Source organism: Megalops cyprinoides, chromosome 7 (assembly GCF_013368585.1).
Source record: "Megalops cyprinoides isolate fMegCyp1 chromosome 7, fMegCyp1.pri, whole genome shotgun sequence".
NCBI classification, from domain to species: Eukaryota; Metazoa; Chordata; class Actinopteri; order Elopiformes; family Megalopidae; genus Megalops; species Megalops cyprinoides.
Window position 1 is genome coordinate 19,318,732 of NC_050589.1, and position 19,250 is coordinate 19,337,981.

At 41.3% G+C, this 19,250-nt stretch overlaps 1 protein-coding gene across 1 annotated transcript; it reads right to left on the reverse strand.

The window, feature by feature from the left end:
- Positions 1-611: 611 nt before the first annotated feature.
- zgc:194282 (tyrosine-protein kinase Srms) lies at positions 612-12,282 on the reverse strand. The gene is made up of 8 exons (XM_036534217.1): positions 11,790-12,282; positions 9,579-9,700; positions 8,758-8,924; positions 5,504-5,651; positions 3,718-3,876; positions 2,984-3,165; positions 2,707-2,863; positions 612-1,585 (listed from the first exon to the last, which is right to left on the reverse strand). Exons 1-8 carry the CDS (start codon positions 12,134-12,136, stop codon positions 1,386-1,388), a joined length of 1,482 nt encoding a protein of 493 aa, XP_036390110.1. The 5' UTR covers positions 12,137-12,282; the 3' UTR covers positions 612-1,385.
- Between the last annotated feature and the right edge of the window lie 6,968 nt (positions 12,283-19,250).

The window sequence follows — 19,250 nt, forward strand, 5'->3', positions numbered from 1 at the left end:
TACGTACACGCCAATGAGTTTCATGTAAATGTTTGCACTCTGAAATTGCTAGACTCAGTAATACTCGCAGGTTGTATATGCGTTCTACCGATGCAAGGCTGGATATACATAAACGCATAAACGCACAATAGTGCAGCAAAAATGTACTGCATTTAGACTGATAAACCCAGCTAACAACCTGTGGTTTCTAGACCCTTTTGGGAATGTTTCATTAAGGTTCACCCAAAGTTTTTATAACGTTATATCTCGGGTCAATATATTTGGTTGTATTGTGTTGAAAAGTTATGCATTAGTACCAAACAGGAACCTTAAGTGGAAGCTGTTAAGGCCCTTTTGACATCGTACGGAATCATTAACCATAGCTGCAACGTTCCCGTCGCATTATGGACAAGTTATATGACACATTAACAAAAGGAACCGGAAATGTTTTGTGTTAGCTGAGAAGAACAATTATCATTATTGCCCAAAGGATGTAGAGGCATATCACAATATTACTCACTATAAATTACACATAGTTTAAACGATCATTAGCATTTTCAAACTGAAGCATAGACAAACATTTGTATTTACATTTTAGACAAAGCAAAAATACATCATCATTATATGGGCTCTCTCCAGTTGTAACTGGAATTTAATGGAATTCTGGTTAATTACAGCACAAGTATCTTAATTTAAAATAAAACTTTATTCTCATAATTCCAATGGCACATTACTGAGTAGCCCACCAATCACATATATAAGGGATTATATTGTGGGCTTGTCTTCATGTACTGTTTTGGGGGCACATCTTTTGTAATTGTATACTTTTACAAAAGTAGAGCAAAGACACAATAATATGAACAGGATCTGATAGTACAGGCCACCTCTTTCATGTCATAAATCTCATGTCTCATACTATACATTCTGGATGTTTCTGTGCATAGTCTGTTTATTTGTAGTCTAGAAGAGCTGCCATTTGGCAGCACAGCATTTTTGGATGTCCTGCATACCCAGCACCTCCCTCATGATAATCATTTTCCGTCACTCTCGGTCTGCCACGGATCTATACAGTACACTGTGAGACAGGGTGGGCAAGAAAAGAATCTGTAAACATAGGCACTCTGTGAACTGCAACGCCACCATGTGAGACAGGGTGGGCTGAACCTTAGTGACATGTAACAATGGATCAGCTCTGCTCCCCCTTTTCACACTTGATCACTGAGCTCATGGTCAACATCTGAAGATCATTATTGCACATACCCTCAATAAAAACAAAACAAAAATGTGACATTCGGACAATATAGTTGCAAGCCAAAATGGCAGCAAGAAAAAAAAAAACTAAGTAGCAGTCCTTATCAGCTGCGCAGTGCTTCAGTGCAGTCAGGGGTTTCTTCACCCCCCCCCCCCTACACCTCGATGGTCTTGAAGTAGATCTTGGCATAGATGCTGTCCAGCTGTGCGTGGAGGGCGTGGAAAGAGGGACGCTTTGCGCTCTCTGCATGCCAGCACTCCATCATGATGTTGTAGATATTTGGAGGGCACCTTCCCGGACAGGGTAGCCGGAACCCAGACGTCAGGATCTCCAGCACCTCTTTGTTACTCTTACCTGTCCGACAAAGGACTGTTAACTGGGCCACACTCACGCCATTGGTGAGAATCCTCACCCAACGCACAGAACATGAACAGACATTAAAAGATACTACGCAGACCCCCCGATACCATAATCCAGTTTCTGAAAAGCTTCTAGTTTTCTCTGAAAGCTGTTTAACAGTTGAGGAGCATAGTGGCCTGGTGGTTAGATAACTGGTATCTGTATACTTTTGAGCAAGGTACTCTAATTCTGTTGTGCCCTGTGAAATTCTACACAGTGAAAAGCAGTGCTAAGTACTACATTTTAGAATGTGCTATGGCTTAAACTGTGTTGTGTTTAACACTATGTTGCTTAGCACTGCAGGTAATCATATATTTGTTATTGTTTAGTATTTGTTAGGCCCTGAATCGGGTGTTTGTTTTGCCTTGGTTAGTTCCCAGGATGAATTTTCTCTTCAATTAGCTGGCCAACCGCTCATTATCTGAATAAGGTACTTATGGGTGTGTGGCAGTCTTGACTCTAAGACTTGGCTGTACAAGAACAAGGGAAGTGGGAGGCCATCTAGTGAGGCCACCGAAGGAGTATTTTTACTGTTTTTTACACTAACATAATTAACTAAGTGCTACTAACCCAGGGAGGTCCTGAGAATGTGGTGGTATTGTGTTGGAATGGTACACTCCTGTCAGGTATAATGTGTTAGCATTTGTGGTCTCAGCCATGTGTGTTTGACATTGACACTTGTTTGTGTGTGTATGATGGTTGTTTGTGTAATGCTTTGTGTCATTTTGCTGGATGCCCTTTCTGTTTGACTTCTTGAATCACTGTGGATAAGAGCATCTAATTAATGTCAACAATGTAAATGTTTTGTTAAATGTTGCTACTCACCTTGTATGTCACTCTGGATAAGCTAAGTGATATATTTGTAAATGTAAAAATGTAAGATATTTAAACTGCTGTTAATTATAAGACTGTTGGGCCTGTACTGAATTAAGGCCCACCAGTATGAATACTCTGACAGAATATATGTGGTGATGCACATGGTAGAGATAATCACTGCAATGGGTAGATACATTAGATGACTTCAGTGTGTTTCTTTACTGTTGGTCGGAGCTTGTTTAGGGAGCACACATACATACCATCATAGGGCATCTTCCCCCGTGACATCATCTCGTAAAGCAGCACCCCAAAGGACCAGACGTCAGACTTTACAGAGAAACGCTGATGTAGGGCTGCCTCAGGTGCCGTCCATCTCACGGGGATCTTAGTGGCCTTGCTGGCTGTGTATACATTATCCTATAGAAGGAGGAGGCATGGGGGATGCAAGTTATCGCACATACCACATCTACATATATTGCTTTACAGCCAAAGTCTGAAGTCTGAGCTTGACTGAGCTCTGAACTTTGTCAAGATTACCCTTATGATTCGAGCAAGCCCGAAGTCAGCCACTTTACACACAAGGTCATCACCAACAAGGATGTTACGGGCAGCGAGGTCCCTGTGTACAATGTTTCTGTCCTCCAGGTATGCCATGCCCTCGGCCACCTGGCTGGCCATGTAGATTAGGTGGGCTGAGGTCAGCACTTGTCCTTCAGGAGCTGGAACAGATAAATATTGATATTTTGCTGCTCAACGGGCATAGTTACATATGTCTATGCATATTTCTTCCTTCTGTGTTTGTATTTGTTTGGAAAAAAAAAAAACTGTAAAGGCATCATTCAAAATGAAGACGTGAATTTTGCATAGAATTGCAGGGACTCTCCAGGAACGTCTGTCCAACTCATATATATTATATATCATCAACTCATATATAATTTTTTTTTCCCCTGGAAGGTCTAATCGCTTACAAAGACCATGCAGTATGGTACAAAATCCATTTCATTCAATCAAGGCAAGATAATCATGATGCTACTTCTCTCTAACACACAGGACAGATATGACATAATGAGGATATGTTCTGCAATGCTTGTTGCACAAATCTGTTTGCTCAAACTGTCAGTTATGTCACAGCAATAAAGAGAGAGTAGGACAGTGGGTGCTCACACAAGAGTGTAGGCCATACCATAGTATTTACAAATTCACCACCAGAGAGACTGAGATCCCCTTTAAAAGGAAATCTAAACTGCAGTTGCCATGATGAGGACACTTACAGCCCAGGTAGGCCTTCAGGCTGCCCCTGGACATGAGCTCGGTGACGATGTAGACGGGTTCGCCCTTGGAACACAGGGCCAGCAACTGAATTAACTTGGGGTGGTGGAGGCTTTTCAGAGCCTGGACCTCTTTCACAAACTCATCTTGCTTGGTGTCCTCTGCAGGGGGTGGGGACACAGTTCAGAGGTCACCTTTTCACATCATCACCTTTCACCGATGTTTGTCATCATGAGTAGTCCTAGCACACAGAAATACCTAGGATACTATGTATTCTAGGCTATATTCTGTCTTTTAAAGAGTTATAATACTAATATACTTGCACTAATATATTCTAATACGCTTAATGCTGCTCTCTTGAATATGTCTGTATCTAAGATTGAGGGCTAGGGCTTATACTGGCCTACTGGATTTTAATATCCAGGTTATTCTAACTGTTGCACTGGGAAAGGCCTGGCTATGTGGCAGTACATCATTGGCTCAGCAACACTAATAAAAGAATAGAGAGATTGAGAGACATGACAGTTGTGTCTTATTGGAACCCCCAGGAGATTGCTTAAACGCATGCTGTGTCTGCTGGGAATAGATGAAATTGAAGAATGTGCAATCATAGCTTGAAAACAGGAACAATGTATGTACCATAATAGTACAGAGAGCACAAGTTCCTTAAACACCCTCGCCATGGTTATTCGCTGGGCACCAGCTGTCAGTGACAGCTGAGAAAGGGCATGCGAAGGTGCGGTTTGCATTGGCAGAGTGGCATGAAAGCTCGCTTGAGGGAGGTTTACAGCAATGCCATGATCTCACTCAAAGCAAAGAACTCACTTCTGTTTCTGGGTACCACATTACTGAATTTATGTCAAAGGCTGTTACGTGGCAGGACACAAGCCCCATAACAATTCTCACTTCAAATTAAATGAGAGTATTTCTATTCATGTAGGCTACACATAGATAGGATATAAGGCCAGTCTGAGAGGCCCAGAATGCATCTTATCTCTCCCTCACTTCCCTACTAGAGACAATGCCAATCTGGCACTGTACATGGTACACACATTTCCCTACTTACACTGTAGGGCAACAGTATGTGTTGGTGATAGTTTTCATGATGGACTTCTGCACGTATATAATGTTACCTTCAATGAGTTCTTAATTTGGACAAAATTACAAAAATACAACAATAAATTGCTAAAAAGCAAAAAATAAACCTAAACCTACGACTAACAATCTAAAGTAATACAGTTCAGGGATTGCCATGATGGGCTTGCATTTTTCATACCACAAAAGTATTAATAAACTTTGCATGCTTTCACTTCTGGTTTCATGACAAAAACAAGGAAATTTGAGTCCATGGTGCTATTGACAGCTTCTCTACATGATAACAATGCCAGACCTTGCCAGGTATTCAGAGATAACACTTTTCAACCAGCGTAATTGTCTCAGACCTACATACCTCACATTTTAACCCTGAAGCAAACAGCATCTGTTACAATAACAGTACATCTGACAAATGGTCATAAATAAGTAACTGTGCAGTACTACAGGTGATAACTGCAATGCAGGCTGCGACCTGACGGACAAGTAGCAGGCCTGTGAGAGCTGTGCATTAATGACGTATCTACATCAGACAGTCCATAGGACCATGCTTGTCATGCTTGAGATAATCAGTAGAGGTGGCTCTCTAAGTAAATAATTGTCTGCAAGAGCCCTTTCAGCACCTGAATGACTGGAGTCACCCATTCTTTCTACAATGTTGGGGTTACACCTGCCAAGACAATGAACAGACCTTACCTTGCTTCAGCATCTTTATAGCCACCTTTTGATTATTGGTGGTCCAGAGGGCCTCCCACACCTCTCCAAAGTGCCCTTCTCCCAGCTTTTTTTGCAAGCTGAACTCCTCCCGTGGCCGCTCCCACGGCTCCATGTCAAACAGCTCTCTCTGTAGAAATCAGGAAGCTGGTTATGAACTGAGGCAAAGGAATGCTTAAGGAACATGTGCATTCATAGGACCATTTCTAAATTATATATTATATTATTTTTAAACTGCAGTTGCACTAAAATGAACCATCAGAATTTTCTCTGGGGAAGCAGCACCCCCTCAATCTCTAAAGTTTTAAAATGTTTGCTTTGTAAAATATCAGTAAAGTCACTTCACTACTAAACAAACAGGCATCAACAAAGGTGTGTAAGCTGAGCTACAAAGAGTTGATTAGTCACAGAAGATATAGTATAGATATAGTATAAATATTTCACAAAATGGCTGCTAGCAACAATAGGCTTGATGTCTAGTTCTATTTTGAGGAGTTTGATTGCTGCCATCGACCCCATATGAGATTAATGTCAAAACAAAATGGGTGCAAAAAAAATCTTTCAGCGCATGGCAAATGGGTGAGATGAATGACATTTGTAATTAGTTGTTACTCGAAGTTTATGGCTCTGTTTGATGTGTCCAGTGGACACAATGGTCAGTCGGTTTTAATCTCATGACCTCAGAAATGGGCTGAATTGCTAGACCCACAACAGGGCTGCTGTAATGGTTGCAGAGCCAAACGGGCCGTAGGCAGAAGGGAGAGACCCAACAACTATGGCAGTTATTCTGCATGGCTGTCCTCATTGCCTTCATGTACTTCTCAGCTGAGGGGAAAAATCCATACCACAATCACTTTGGTTCCTGTGCATTTACTCTAGTTTTACTTTTGTTTTTTTCACAGACGTGGATGTTCACAGTAGTAATTTCACTTAATTACAGTGATATATGAGTTCGTTCCAGTGAGAGGCAAGCAGGCAGAGCAGGACAGAAAGCCATAGACAAAGAAAGTGAGGAGAACAAAGCAGCCTGCTCCCCACTCTCTACACAGCAAGACAGCTTCTAAGGATATCCTTACAGAGAGCTGCCTAGTTTGACCCTATGAGGTTACTGAAATCAAAACTGAAAGGCATCATTTTTTTATTTCAGCATTGACACACTTTTTATGTACAATATATTTGTGGCTCAAAAATGAATTCAAATTACAAGATTGACTGATAACTTGACTGATAGCCCATTTGCTCACAAAAGTAATCAAATTACACCATAAGGCATGTTAGACCACTGGAAAAACGCCACCGCCACCATCAACAGCTGAAGACAATAGCTGCCTTTGAAATACACCCAGATCAAAATACAGAGCTAGAGTCTGTTGTTTGTGTCTGAAAAGCATTTGGCACAAAGAACATACTAACACTACTTTTATGGACTGATGCATACTCCAAAGACACTCACGCTGGCATCTTTTTGTTGCGATCAAAACGATCACTTGATGATAAAGTAGGGTGGACATAGTTATAGTTTATTATACACTTACTATATCTATGACAGATTGACTATCATTGGCTGTTCAATGGGTTGTTAATTTTATGAGGGTTTTTTGGGCAAGAGAAGATAAATTAAATGGCTATGAATTCCTATGAATGGAATCAGTGACAACAGAGAACTGTTGTAAATGACAGAAGTCACAAAATACCATCAAAGACCTTATGCTAAAAACAAAACCAAAACACAAAACACAAGACCCACAGAAATTGAATTATTGTGTCATTATTACATGTACAAATAATTAAGTGCAACTACACAAGCCATTGCAATTGTGTGTGGATGTGGCATGTAAGTATGTGTGGGGTGTGTGTGTGTTTGCATGTGTGGTGCATATAAAGTGGCAGATTATTTGGAATTGGTTGCTGAAAAGCAAAAAGGAGACAAATTTATTCTGCAAGTTTATTCTTCACATTTGAACTTGCAAATGACTCAGTAAAAATACAAAAAGTGCTACAACAGGCTGCATAAACAATGGGAAATGTATCACTGATTATTTTTTGTGGTTAAAAGCAATCAGTGAAAGAATAACAGTGTGAAATTGAAATAAGAACAGACATGACACATTTAAAATGTGAAAACTGCATATCATTTGGTATATTAGTGCAAATTTAGAAAGAACTCTTCCAATGAAATGAATCTATTTTCTACTACTACAGTGCCCCCTCTAATGTGCTTGCTACTTTTTCCATTGAAATAGGAAGACTGAGAACTAAGACATGAATCTACAGGACTAAGACCTGCTTTACACTTGGTCTGAGTTTCCCTTTTGCCATGATCTACAGTTAAAGTGCATAAGTTTAAAAGTGGAATGTGATTCGATCTAAGATTCATCACAATATATAATTTTTTAAATTAGTAAGACATGCCTAGGTGAAATCACATCTCTTATAATGAAAATATAGCTACAAAGGGTATAAAAAGTACTGAACCAGCTATGCTACTCCTGCAGATAGCAGTGCTTTATTTCACTGTTGTGCTTTTCATGTTTCTGATTCAGCTTCAGTGTCTCCCCTAAAAAGGAAGAGAAAAAAATATGATCGCAGGTGACGGCTGGCCCAGGGACAAACAGCATGATTACTGTCATCAGTAACACAAAAACTAATCAGAGCGACCGCATCTGTCCCGAAAATCAAATGAAATCCCACTGAAGGAATGCGCTTGCTTGGAAGCTACGCCTCGTGAATTCTGAGTACGGCTCTCAGTCAAGAAAATGTTCACTTAATGCGGTTTTTGGGCCTCGGTAATTAAATGATTAATTTTTGATGACAAAGCAACCGTTTATTGCCAACGGCCCTGCAGAATCCCTGTGATGTAATGTTACTGCGGAGCTCTGTATCATAATCCAGGTCAAAGTTATCACGATGTCCCACTGTGTTCGAAGGCTACATCCATTGTATAACATCCATGGTGTTGTGTAGTATTTTCATGTCAGATCTGTGAGCTATCCCTGAGCTGATTTCGAAGGCTAACCATATGTTATCTAAAGGAAAAATGTGTTTATTGGTAATGACCGTCTTGAATATAAATTTTCAATTAATATGATTATATAATGAAATGCTAACTGACAAATATGTAAGGAACACAGTGACGAATCTACGCGATTTACTGATCAAAAGCAGCAGCCCTGATTCTGACAGCAGAAATGGGAGAGAGTGTGAGTGGGGAGGCTCAGGGGTGGGGCTGAACTTACCGGCTGTGCACATGGCTGGCCAAGGGGCACTCCCAGGCTCTTGAAGTTTCTCTGATAGTAGTTGACCAGCTCTTCCAGGGTAGCGAATGATATTTTCTCAGACACATACCAGGCCCCAATGGATGAGCGTTGGATTCGGAAATGGAAGACCCTGCCTTCATTCCTGACTGTAACACAAATTATATACATCTGTCTAAGGCACCACGCAGTATTAGCATAAGTGTGAGTGTAGCCTAGGGAAAATATGCAGTATACTCTGACTGTTGGTGACACACACACATGGATACACTGGGTGGGCTGGCTGTAGTCCACCATCTCAGCACTCCAATCCAGCAAACTCACAGCTACCGCCACAATAAAGCACTTTGCCATGAAAGCACTTAAGATTCCACCACTGAGGCACATGAAAAATTTTATCGAGATGAGGGTTAAGATGAAACTGAAAGTTTCAATGGTCAGTCATGACTCTGAGCGCTGTGCCTAACTGTGCCTATCCTGCCTCCTAGTGGCTCAACCATGTAAAATAGCTGTATGAGTAACCGCCTCTTTCCCCAATCCAAAACTTGGGGAAAACATTTGATCAGTGAATGATTGTTCAAACCATATTTATGCTTTAACAATGTGCAGAATCAATATGAAACACCAGGACCATGGCTTTACAGGTTACCCTAATTTTAGATGACACAGCACATGGATTCAACACAAACAGACCTACAGTACAATCCAGACCCAGAGAGACATACAGCAATGACTCAGCACGTGGACTCATCCGAGAGATGGACGACTCCAAAGGAAGCAGGAGAGACCAAAAGGGGGCTCACCTGAGATAGTGTACTCATCACTGTGACTCTCACTTATGCGCACCAGGAAGGAGCCGCTGGTGTTCTGAGATGCCAGCAGCAGCTTCTCAGCCTTCTGCCTGTTGATGTTCCCATAATACCACCTTGAGATGAAACACAAGGGCAGTTAAATGCAGACACTGCACATCCATCAGTTCACAGACACATGATTGCAATGAGAAATATCTGCCCGCCTCAGTGATTTATACAATCGCTAAACTCAGCCCAAATGACCTGGAACAGAGCGTATTGCTTCAACATAATGCAGGCCAAAGTGACCACATCCAACCAAGATAACAGGCCGTCGGTCTGGCAGTTGAATATGTAGATATTTAATGCTTTAGTGCTCTTTTCCCATTGATGTATTTTGGAATCGCCAGTTGTCCTCTTATAACATTTTAAAGGGAGAGGACCAGTGTCCTCTCTGTATTCCAGAAGAGACGTTGGGTTTTATTTCTGAATATAATTACATATAATTATATAAGCCACGCAGCTCCTTGTCCAGGCTACAGTGCTCTCTCGCCCGGACTACTGCAACGCTCTCCTCGCAGGCCTCCCAGCCTGCACCAACCAGCCTCTGCAGCTCATTCAGAACACAGCTGCCTGACTAATCTTCAACCTCCCCAAATTCTCCCATGTTACTCCCCTGCTTAAATCCCTCCACTGGCTTCCTTCCAGGATCAGATTCAAAACGCTGACTCTCGCCTTCCCTGCAGTCAACAGGACAGCCCTAACCTATCTCCAAGACCTCATCCAGCCCTACACACCTGCCCGGCCCCTACGCTCAGCAGCAACTGGACGTCTTGAGAGTCCTCGCACAGACAGAGTGGGAGGTTCTCGCTCTGCAAGGCAACGACATTTCTCCTCCATCGCTCCCCAGTAGTGGAACGAGCTCCCTGTCCCGCTACGGACAGCTCCATCACTCCAATCCTTGAGACGTAGTCTGAAGACACATCTCTTCAGACTCTACCTGAACTGACCTACCACACAATCGCCTTACTTTGTTCTCAGCTGAAAACTACTGTCTCATTGTGGAACTGTACACATCCTGTCCCCGTACTGTCGCTATAGGCCTACTTACTGTATGCACTTTTGTACGTCGCTTTGGATAAAAGTGTCTGCTAAATAAATAAATGTAAATGTAAATATAAATGTAAATAATTCGCAGTGATTATGTGGCACGTGTGGACAATGAATAAACATATTTTGTACGTGACAGGAAAGACACACCTCGTCAGCTGTACTCAGCACACTGGGCGAAACAACACTGCTTTCTGACAGGGAGTGTGAGCTTGTTTGGCAGTGCTCCACGAAATCAAGTTTCACTGAAACTTTCAGCTGCGGGTGGGACCGATCATGGTTCATTCAGAGCTGTACTGAACTCAGCTCTGCAAGATATCCATGTGGCCTGATCGTAAATAATGTAAGCGTTTTGAAACATCAAACGTCGTTTAAAAATAAACACTTAAACCGAGAACTACACAATACAGAATGTTAATAACACAACGTTCCCTTACTTTATGATGCAGAACTACACGGGAGGGAGGATATGGGGGATGCAGCACTGTCAGCACTCTGACAGCCTTGGACTGCAAAATGCAAACTTACATACCAATGCGATTGTTAAACAGCGTTTCAGGCAAATGAAACATTTAATTAAAAAGAAAAAAAGGAACAGACCTCCGTTTAAAATCTGTCTTGACAGAATTATCACAATATCTGTTATGTGATTCGTTAAATAGGCTACTCCCAAACACAGCCAGTCAACTTCTAAAACATGTAGCAAATTTAGACTACTTAGTTGCATTAACCTTACTCTTAAAGCAATCTCACCTAACAGCTTGGTAGGACTACAAATGGGACTAGCTATTAAAATGATACTTTGGGAAATTATACCCCCATTGAATCTGTCCCTTCTACATAGGTTACTCCTTTCGATTTCGCGTTATTGTAAAGTGAAGATTTTCGTTGAATCATTGACAGATTGATCTGTCGCTTTACAAATCCTAAAAGAATGTAAATGAATGAATGTAAACGTAAAAGTTTATTTGGCTACAATCATTCATAATAAAAACACAATCATCAAACAAGGCAATATGAGCCACAGAGAAAAGTGCGGTTAATTCCCATAGGTCCTCTTAGTTTTGACGGTAAACCAAACAATATGGAAAAGTGCGCGTGTAGGCTACTTACTTGTGATTCGCAAATTCATCTCGTAGCACTGTCACGTAATTAGCCGGGACCAGACCGGACTCAAGAGAACCAGTGAGTTTTTTGGCAAGTACATAATCTCCCCGCTTTTCAATGACCGACAATTTGTCACCCTCTCTCACACTCAGTTCCTCCTCGCTCCTGGCTTCGAAATCGAACAGAGCCGCATACAGCTGCGCCGGCTTCCTCTTCGGAGCTGGGATATGGATATCACCTGAAACGGTGCGGATTTCTGCGGGTCGTGTGATCGCTGGGTAGTGGAATTCTGGCCATATCCAGTTCCATAGTCTACTCAAACACGGCATGCATTTTCGACAACAGTCCTCCATCCCAAGCCGATTTCTCGGGCTCACACGAGCTACTCGTGGAAGCCAGAATAGTTCCTTGCTGGGGGGAAAGCAAGCCGATGTGTAAATTTCCAATTTCCGATTGTACACAAATACGTGAAACGCCTAAGACGTGCGTATGCTTTCCCCCCTTACAGATAATGCAGTAGCTGCACTTCCTAAAACAGCGGGGTTGACAATCAGGTGAAACCGGTTCTGTGTTAAGATGGATCATGGATACAAAACTGTGAGAGCTGGGAGAATGCGGAAACGACATGTTGTTGGTTACAGGTCTGATTTAGGTAACCAAAAGAGAAAAGTTAACAGTTAACACTTATTTTCATTAAATTTTGAAAACGCATTAGAACAACGGAGTTCCTGACTCATTCATTGGTTTCACAGATCAGTATTGGTGATAGCTGTCATTTATTTCTATAGTCGTATTGGACAAGACCGTGTCATACGGACTGGTAGTTCTTTGTGAACAAGTTATATCAAATGTCCTACCTTTAATATTTACAAACCTGTCAACTTTTTTGGTGAACAAATTTGAGTAGCTATGTAGCGTGATAGTCCTAGTATATGACGTTACATTGTGACTTTTGAGTTAGATACAGACCCTACCTCATGTATTATCCCATGTCAGTCTGATGTATTTTATGGTTTCGTTATCATTTAACTTATGAAATACATGTACACAGTAGGCTACCCTATACTTTAGAGGCGACTCGTTTATAGAATGCGAAGTACAGCTAGTACATTTAATTGAGTTCAAGTTAAATAAAATCGATATTTCCCTCCAGTCTCCACTAGATAGCAGTGGTGTAACTATGCGAGTTATGATACGTTTTCCACCTCGCACCTGACTAAATACCACCGGTTACTGTCTATTTAGGCACTACCTGAACATTTCTAACCATAATATTTTGAACCAAAGATTAAGGACGATATGTTGTGATGTAACTAGGATTAATGAATGACTTGTGTTTGTATAGTGCCATAATCGCTTCGCAGGGAGAAGGTAACGCATTGCCACCCGCCTACCTTTATGTACAGTAGCCATTTTGTGCCTGAATCCTTACCATATATGTGCTATGGCGAGGCAAAGTTTAGTCAAAATTTTAGATAGCAGAACAACCGCATTTAAGATGCCACACTACGAATTTTATGTGGAAACCAAATATGCCAGACACAAAGATAAATTATAAATGCAAGAATAAGTGAATTAACCCACATGAAGTCAACGTTTTGTAAATTATTTTATAGATATCACAATTTGTGAGGGTCAGTGACCTTTTGGCTTTATCTCTCAGAGGGCTCTTTGTCCTCAACCATGATGCTTTATGCTGATAATGTATTTCTTTTGTGTGGTACTTGGTTTTAATGTATTGTTTTATATCCCAGGAAACAGGAAACCTTTGGAGGCCTCTATATAGTTCTGGAAGCTTCTAAAAAGCATAGGGTAGAGTTTTGTATGTTGTTGCTGAGTTTCCTTTGAAAGATTAGGCCTACTTCAAGGTGTGAAAAATGGGACCCTTGTGTTTTGTGGAATAAAATAAAATAAAATATTTCTGAACAATATAACTATCATTTCTGGGGATCTATTGTATATTGTAGAGGGTGTGTGTGTGTGTGTGTGTGTGTGTGTGTAACCTTGAAACATGAACATGGAAAAACACAAAAATCTGTAAAATGTAAAAACATAGAAACTTGATTCTACAACAGAACTGTTCTCTCTGTTGAAATAGCAATTTTGTACCTTACACAATGATGCTATAGTAGTACTGTTATACAGTAATACAGCTACATTTAACATGGACAGTAATGTTAGACAATGGCACATTCATTAATGTATTGAGAGAACAAAACCTTAAGTGTATTTAACAAGACAAATGACAATATATTCCTGGTTCTGTTTGATATATAGCACACTGTTTTATTAGTATATTTAGCTTTGTGACTTACAGCTTGGGAGAAAAGAGTCACAATGTTATGTTTGGAAACCAACATTTTACCTTAGCAGTGACATCACACTGAAGAAAGCTTCATTTGAAATCATTGGTATTTCGTAAATCAAAGTGATATGTAAGGTAAAAGATAACTGCCCATGCTGTTTCGCATTAAACAAACAGAAATGGATTTTTTTTTCTCCTTTTTCAATCTTTTTGTTGCTTCACATATATATTTATCAACACTTTTCTAAAGAATTAAAATATTTAGCCACATGTACTGGAAAAAAGTATCCACTGTTATATATAACACAATAAATATAAAAAAGAATAATTATTTGATATAATTTATGTGGTATCAAAGAGGGAAATGGGTTTTTATTCAGCAAGATGTATTTTAAAAACTGGTCCTTTACCTGAGGTTTTTTCTGCCATTTTTTTAAATCTAGTGAACCCTTTTTGGGGAATGTACAGTAAATGGCTTATGATTCACTGACGAGGACTAATTCTCACATAAGGGCTAGTGGTTATACCAGAGGTTCACTTTGTGTGAGGCCGCTGGTTTGTGAGAGTTTCACTGGCTAGAAGAGTAATTGTCAGAAGTCAAGGACACAGCTCTACCACATTTCAAACACACCATTTCTTCATCTGTGTAAATGAACCGCACCTTTTTTAGACTTGGTCCCATTTCCACTCAATGTACAATGTATGAGATTAAATTATAACAGGGGTAGGGTGGGAGGGAAGGAGAAGAAACATAATCAAACAAAACAACAAAAAGAATCGCAAAAAATCTGTACATGTAAACATCACACTTCCACTGAGTCCAAAATCAGAAGGAAAAAATACAGTTTCACATTGGTATTAGGAACAAACAGAAACTGGGATAAGACCATCAGCTCCTGGTAGGTAAAGAAGAAAAACCTAAAACAGAAACAGAAGAATCTAAAGCACCACCAAATCATAAAATGAAACAGACAATGGTCGGAACCATTTTGATTAGACCGTAGCTGTACACTGCCCCAATAGAAAAATAAAAAGATAGGTAATTTTTTTCTTTTTTTTTTCTTTTCCTTTTTTTGCTGAGCTATACATCTGACCAAAGCAGATAATTAAAGTATGTGTTCATTAGCAAGAACTCTGACCGGCAGCGCACCTGTATGGGTGGCCCGTAGTCCTGTGGAATGGCCTCTCGGAGCCAGGGGCTGCGCTTGTGTGCTTGATTATTTTCACACAAGCAGCCAACTGTCACCAGAGTTGAAGGGATGAGGGTAGGGACCGTCTGTCCTTGACCACGCTCAGAACCCACAGCCCTCTACAATGTGTGGTCTGAGCACAAATGTTTGTCCTGCTGCAACAGGCCCTCTCAGTCTTAGGAAAATGCTAAACCTGCATGTTGGGTAAAGGGCAAGTCTCTAATTCGTGCCGGTCAGGTTGGTTGCTAAATGTGTCGACATCCTTGTTTGGAATGTTTAGGCTGACAGAGTAACTTCTCTTGTGACATTGGTATTGTACAAAATATTTCTGAAAAGACCACTTACTTGCACTACAAAAAATATATAAAATAATAGCAATAATAATAAAAATAGAAATCAGATAAAAATGTGTAAACGGCGAGCAGGTATGAGTGCTCTACCGATCCCGAAGAGTCAGAAGTCCAGTAAGAATGCTCTGATTATGGCTAAAATACTCTGTGGTCTCCAAGACGCACTGTATACAATAGCTGCACACAGAAAAGGAATTGAAATCAAAGAGTGAACAAATTACACCTTTCCAAGATTGTCTTTTGCCTAGTTTTTTTTTTTTTTTTTTTACAATTTGTTTTCTTAAAGTTGATGAGAAACAGAAAAGCAGACACCAGGGAGCGGGGTTTGAAGGGGGCTACTTTTGCAACAGCCTGTATACTGTGTAATGTATAATCGTCTTTCCACAGATACCTTTTCAGTGTCCCTTTTCCATTTTACAGATGCATATCTATCACAATCCTTTTTTTTTTAACCATAGCAGAGCTTTGTGATGCGTGAGGTTGGATGATTCAGCAGTGCTAAACACAGTTGGTTTTAAAGCGTGGGAATCGTCCGTTGCTCCAGTGCACCCAGGAGCACAGTAGCGCGGAGCTGGAGAGGTACAAACTGGCTAAAGAGGAATCGCTGTCTCCCCTGACGCGACCATCTCATTTGGCAGGACATATAACAGGGACAGAGGACAACGTTACAGTGAGAGAGGAAAACGAGAGACAGTTGCCTAGGAATGTAGTCAGCCTGAATGACAGGGAAATGCCAATCTGAGCTTATTTAAGGATATACAGTAAATACACTTCCACCAGGAACCCCCTCTTGTAAGCAGGAGTTGAGCTCCAAGCGTGTCTCAGAGGCCTTGTGTACAGTAATAAGAAGGCAGTATAAAAGGCTAGTGAAGGAGATGGTTTCCTCCACCAGAGTACCCGTTCATATCAATTAGTGGTACTTTTGATGAATTAGAATGAATCCAGGAAAATGTATGAGTCCACCCTTTTCCCCACACATGCCTTCCCACCTCACACTTCCCATGATGCATTGCTGTGGCAGCGTGCACCAAGAGCCGAGCCAGCAAAAGAGAGAGAGAGAGAGAAAGAGAGAGAGAGGGGGAATGGTCCAACAAAACCACGGCCATGCTAAAAGGCTTACTCAGGTGAGTCTGTTCATTCCAGATTGAATCACAGCAACAACAAAACACAGTGAGATTTAGCCTCCGACTGGTCATTTTGCATATTTCTTTGAGTATGAGTCAGTAGCAACAGCATCTTCAGTCAGTAGTTTGCTCTCGTTCCATCTATGGACTCAGACTCTACGTCTGTCCAGGCTTTTTTTTTAAATAGATATTTTTTACATAACACATCAAGCTGAATTCAAAGTGGAGGTTTAGAATTGCACATATCTGCAAGACAGAGGTGGTGACTGCGACTTGTGGTGCTTCTAGTCTAGAGCCAGAGGTTGGGGGCGGACATCTTTCCGTGGCCCGTCTCACAGCTCTCCTACACACAGCACTGAGGCCCCATTCATTACCTTGCCATTTGCAGAATCCCCCAAAATGGCTTTTATTCACACTAGGGCTTTTTCAAGTTGTCAGTAGTCAAGATGATTACTAACAAACCTCCACATTTCGTTAAGGTTCTGTAGCCTATCTTGGTTAATAGTATGTTGCCAGTGACCAGGAATGCTATGATTATCAACTGCATTGCAATACTCTTGCTCATTACAGTAGGACATCCCTCACCAGTGCAAGATTGGGCCCTGAAACAGTCTCCCATCACAGATCTGCTGCTTCAGTGTGCAAAAGGGAGCAAATTACAGTGACACTAATGTGAGCCCTACGAGTCTGCCTTTTAGAGCAACATATACTCTTTTCTATCTTTCAAAGACAAAAACTTCACCTGTGGAGTCAAAGAGAAGCCTGGGGTGTAACTGCGCAGATGACAGAAAGAGCTGGAGAAACCCCAGGGTGACCACGCACAAAGCAGAAGGCCAGGCCACCTCCTGTGTGACTGCACATATAAAAGACAGGCCCAGGCAAACCCCAGAGAGTGACTGTGCGGATTAGAGAGAGGCCCAGTCAAAACTACAGTGTGACTGGGCAGATGAAATGGAGGCCCAGGCCAACCCCAGAGTGTGACTGTGCAGATAAGAGAGAGGCTAAGGCCAAACTAGAGTGTGACTGCGCAAATGAAAGAGGTTCAGGCCAAACTAGAGTGTGTCTGCGCAGATGAGAAAGAGGTTGAGGCAAAACCCAGAGCGGGAATGCGCAGGTGAAGGGGAGGCCCAGGTCAACCCCAGAGTATGGCTACATGAAGAGCTTGTGGATTAGATTCAGAGCAGGGCGGATATTGAAGCCCCAGACAAAAAAAAAGAATATAAAGGAAATGACAATTCTCAGCACAGCTTTCAAAACAACAACAACAAAGGCAAGATAAACCAGAGTGCAAAGCAGTGAGAAACAAAAGCCTGGGATGATTCTTTTTTAGTTCCATTTTCTTGTCCATTTTGCATTTTTGCGCAACTGAGGTGCTCTGGTTGAGCCGGAGGCTGGCGTCCTGGCTTGAGGTTACAGGTCTGTGGCAACAGTCCAGTCCATAGCAGCAACGTGGGTTAATGGCCATCTCAGAGTCAGAACACAAAAATGTACAGTATCTTCCCCATAAATCCAGAATAAACTGAACTGAGGACAAGATGAGGACGGGAGCGGAGAGGGAGAGGGAGACCCCAATAAGGACAAGGTGACACAGAGTGTTTTTTCTGGGACGGGGGACCGGGGGTTTGGGGTGCAATTTGGCCTTGTGGGATCGGGGAAGGCACCGTGTCACTTGAGATACAGTGAGCACAGAGACCTGGAAAGTTTCAATTATCAGTAGGGAGGTCAACCTCCTACAGAAAACACTTTCTTAACACCCAGCCCTTCAACTGATGTATTCATACTGTTATAGCATCAATGTATTTCTGTCGTTGTTGTCTACTGTTTGAATATATACATATATAATCTGAACAAACAAGACTTTTTTAAGAGAGAACTTGAACAACAGAAACAATGTTTTTTTTAAATCTTCGTCAAGCTGCTTTTGTGTTGGGCTTTTTAAAACATTGAAAATATCAGGTAAGAAGTCGTTAACTCTTGCTTTCTATCACCAGCTGGGGTAAAGCAGGTATACAGGGACAGTGAGTTGATCTGAGGTATTTCCATGTGAAAAAAATGGCGTTTCCATATGCATAAGTTAAGTGTTATTCCCAGTGGGAAAGTCTTTATTACTCAATGGGGAGGTGAGGTTTGTATGAGGGGAAAGTGCTTCAGAACACAGAGAGCGCTTATTTACAGCGAGCAAGAGTTTTGTCTCTTCTTTCATTCTTTCTTTACTGTCATCTCCTTAGCCTCTGTTCAAAGTGTCTTCATATAGTTAGTGCTATCTTTCAGATAAGTCACACCCTCTTCAGTAGCTTAGGAACAAACAAAATTCAATTCAATGGCCTTTAAAACAAACAAATTAACTTAAGTTAAAAAATGTCATTAAGGAAACAGATTTAGTTGGAAATTAAGGAGAGTCTGTGTTTTTTTGGGGGGGGGAGGGAGGCGTTGGGAAGGGACGGGGAGGGGGAGTTGGTGTAGGGGACTGTTTAATCTCACTAGCGCTGTGCACTTTA